This window comes from Aplysia californica, unplaced genomic scaffold, assembly GCF_000002075.1.
Source record: "Aplysia californica isolate F4 #8 unplaced genomic scaffold, AplCal3.0 scaffold00042, whole genome shotgun sequence".
Classification (NCBI taxonomy): domain Eukaryota; kingdom Metazoa; phylum Mollusca; class Gastropoda; order Aplysiida; family Aplysiidae; genus Aplysia; species Aplysia californica.
In genome coordinates, this window is record NW_004797312.1 from 1,048,533 (window position 1) to 1,051,666 (window position 3,134).

General features: G+C 41.1%; 1 protein-coding gene across 2 annotated transcripts in view; it reads right to left on the minus strand.

The window, feature by feature from the left end:
* Positions 1-1,508: 1,508 nt before the first annotated feature.
* LOC101859386 (dedicator of cytokinesis protein 4) overlaps positions 1,509-3,134 on the minus strand; it is a 9,554-nt gene continuing 7,928 nt past the window's right edge. For both annotated transcript variants that reach the window (XM_035968153.1, XM_005092223.3), the window contains one exon: positions 1,509-2,702. In XM_035968153.1, the coding sequence (XP_035824046.1) occupies positions 2,646-2,702 (57 nt within the window). In that variant the 3' untranslated portion in view covers positions 1,509-2,645. The remainder of the gene's footprint in view (positions 2,703-3,134) is intronic.

Below are 3,134 nucleotides of genomic sequence, written 5' to 3' on the forward strand. Positions count from 1 at the left end.
AATTCGGCTAACAAACTCATGTCTTCAGAGCGGTACGACAAGAAGACTTAAACGCTTCACCACAGGCCACAGACAACGGTTAAAATTCCGTGAAGAAGTAAACTTTACATAATATATGAATATAAATGCAGAAGGGCGTTGATACAGGGCAAACGAAACGACCCATAGAGATGCTGAAGAAAAATGGAAAAGAATTTAAGGCCGCATGTTCACCAAATCAGACACCCATCGACTGTAATTCGTCCGCCTCTCGGGAACCCGGTGGTAGAAATAGAAACTTTAGCAATTAGTGAAAATTCTATTTGGATAAATAATATGTCCATCAAAACGGCACGACTCCTCCCGACAAAAGAAAAGCCGGTTGGAATGCCGATGTAGAATTTTAGCCTGGCAGTGTAGTGAATCATTAGCCATAGGCCTAGTTGTTAAAGGCCCAGCTATTTAAAAAATCTTAATCTTACGTTCTTACGGTCAGATGAAAAATTAAATGTCATATTTTAAAACCAACACCTCAAAAAGGGCAAAGTCTACGAGCAAACCACCTGGTTTAAACGCATGATAACAATTTTACTATGTTTTTAATTCATCCATTTCTTATTCCCGTTTTGCGTCCATTGACCTCTTGACTATCGTTAACCAAAACACGTGCTGAGAAATGACGCGGGGTCGTCAGAGCTACTCACACATTGGTGGACACGCACGCCCGACCCATCCCCCCAAAAAATCGGGTCGGTTCTGCTTTGGTGGACACACGACCTAAGATAGACCCTTCCAAAGAAATTACAGGACAAATACAAGATAATTGTGTCACCTTGAACAGGAAAAAAGCCTTCCGACACGTTCGACAGTCCCAGAATGTCTCTCTGCAGGTGAGATGTGAAACATGTGAAGTGGCATTGGTTTAATGCCCCTTTAAAAACCATTACGTTATTTTAGAGGCGGGACCTCCGAGTTTAACGTCCATCTCCAAAAGGACCACCCAAGCAAAATTGGAAATTCATGTAACGTGTCTTTCCAGAGGACATATCGTCGAACCGAGCTGAGTCTTGAACCCAGGCCCCAACTGCAATCTCACGATTACGGGTAGGGTAGCCTACCCACTAGACTAAAGACGCCACTTCTGCAAGTAAGAGATGTTTTACATCAATTCAAAACCATACGAGGGGCACAAAATGTCGGTTAACGCGAGTTAAAGGAAAACAGTTTGTATAAATCTGTTCTGGATCCGCTCTAAAGAGGTTGCACTGTTTTGCTGAACATTCAGTATTCATACCACGGCAGTCAGAAATTGAAAAAAAAGAAGGAAATGCACATTGGACATAGAAACAAAATGCAAAATATAGAATGGGATTCAAACAGTGAAATAAAAAGCTGCCAGTGAGATGTTTGATAGCTGCAAGCACTTGGTAACTTTTCAACACATCTGTTTCATGTGTATCACTGATTTTTACTCATTTTAATTCTGAAAATTCTAGTTCAAGTACTCCTCACCACTCCCCCCCCCTTCCAAAAAATAATGTGTATATAAAATCCTTCCTTCCCATACAGATTTTACATATTATATGAACATTGCATGAAACATTTTACATATTATATGAATATTGCAAGAGCGGATTAACATGCTCAAACGGTCACCTGTCCAAGACAATTATCTGTACAAAAGGTCACTTCCCATCCCCCCTCCCCCCTTTTCTATTCCTTTTTTTTTCTTTTTAAAGGGTTTTTTTTGGGGGGTATGTGTCTAAGACGCCCACCGGTCCCAGATAACTTACTTTCTCCTTGTCGATGGATGGACGTCTTCAACAGTTTCGACAGTTTCGACGATACTTATTGTTGCTTCCCTTGAATACAGCCTATTCACTATACAGGGTGAGTCAAAATTATGCAAACGCTAGCACGGGAGAAATAATTTATTCGGAATATTATAATTATACTGGTCTCAACCTAGTTACCAGCATGATCAATATACAACAACAAAAACAGCAATCAACCGTACAATTCAATTTAGTGTCTTGACGCACATTTTGCGGGGAATCCTTGAATATGACAACTTGTATTCTGAACAAAATCAGGCAAGCCATTGGGCCCTTTGAAGATCTCAACACTGTGAAAAAACGCAAACTGAGATGGTATGGGCACATAACAAGATCAACAGGACTTGCAAAGATGATCCCACAGGGCACTGTACAAAGAGGAAAAGAAAAAGGGAGACATAAAAAGAGATGGGTAGACAAAATAACAGAATGGGACAGGTTTAAAGCTGGGTGAAGCCCTCCGAAAGGCTGAAGATAGAGAAGGATGGAGAAAAGTAGTTGCCCAATCATCATTGGTGCCCCAACAGTCATCTAAGACTAAGGGATAGTCTAAGTTTTTAAAATAAAGTTCTTCAGTTAATCTCATACTAGTGTTAACATAATTTTGACTCACCCTGCAGAAAAAAAGATGCTTGATAGCAGAGGAACGTTCAAAAACACAACATGGGATTCATACTGCAACAAAAAAAAATTAATAAACCAGCTGCTGGTGAGAGGTCTGGAGAAAGGTATGTGTGTGTGCAAACCATGCAGGAGTCAAACAGCGGGCCTTGATGATGGGGTGTTGCTTTTATCTCCATACGCAAACGAGGGGGGACTTGGAGAGAAACATCAAAAGTTTTGTACGATAAAGGACTGTGTCAGGAAGCTTACCTCTGGCATCGTGATCTAACGGAGCGGTTAGAGAAGCAAAAAAATAAAAGGAGAGAAAAACTTAACAACGTTACTATCAGACTTGGACATTTCACAGCTCACAAAAATCTAATATTTTATAATATACACATAAACAGTGAAGTCCGCCTAAACCGAACTGGGTTAATCCGAAAACGGGGGTAAACTAAAAGAAAAGAAAACCACTGATGTCTTTTCTCTTCTTCTATTTGAGTAACTTCTCTAAACCGAAAACCCGGCTCAACCGAAGAAGATCCGGTGGCCCCGCAATTTCCGGTTAAAGCGGACTCCACTGTGTGTGTGTGTGTGTGTGTGTGTGTGTGTGTGTGTGTTTGTGTTTGTATGTGTATGTATGTGTGTGTGTGTATGTGTGTGTGTGCGTGTGTGTGTGCGTGTACGTGTGTGTGCGCGCGCGCGCGTGTGTGTGTG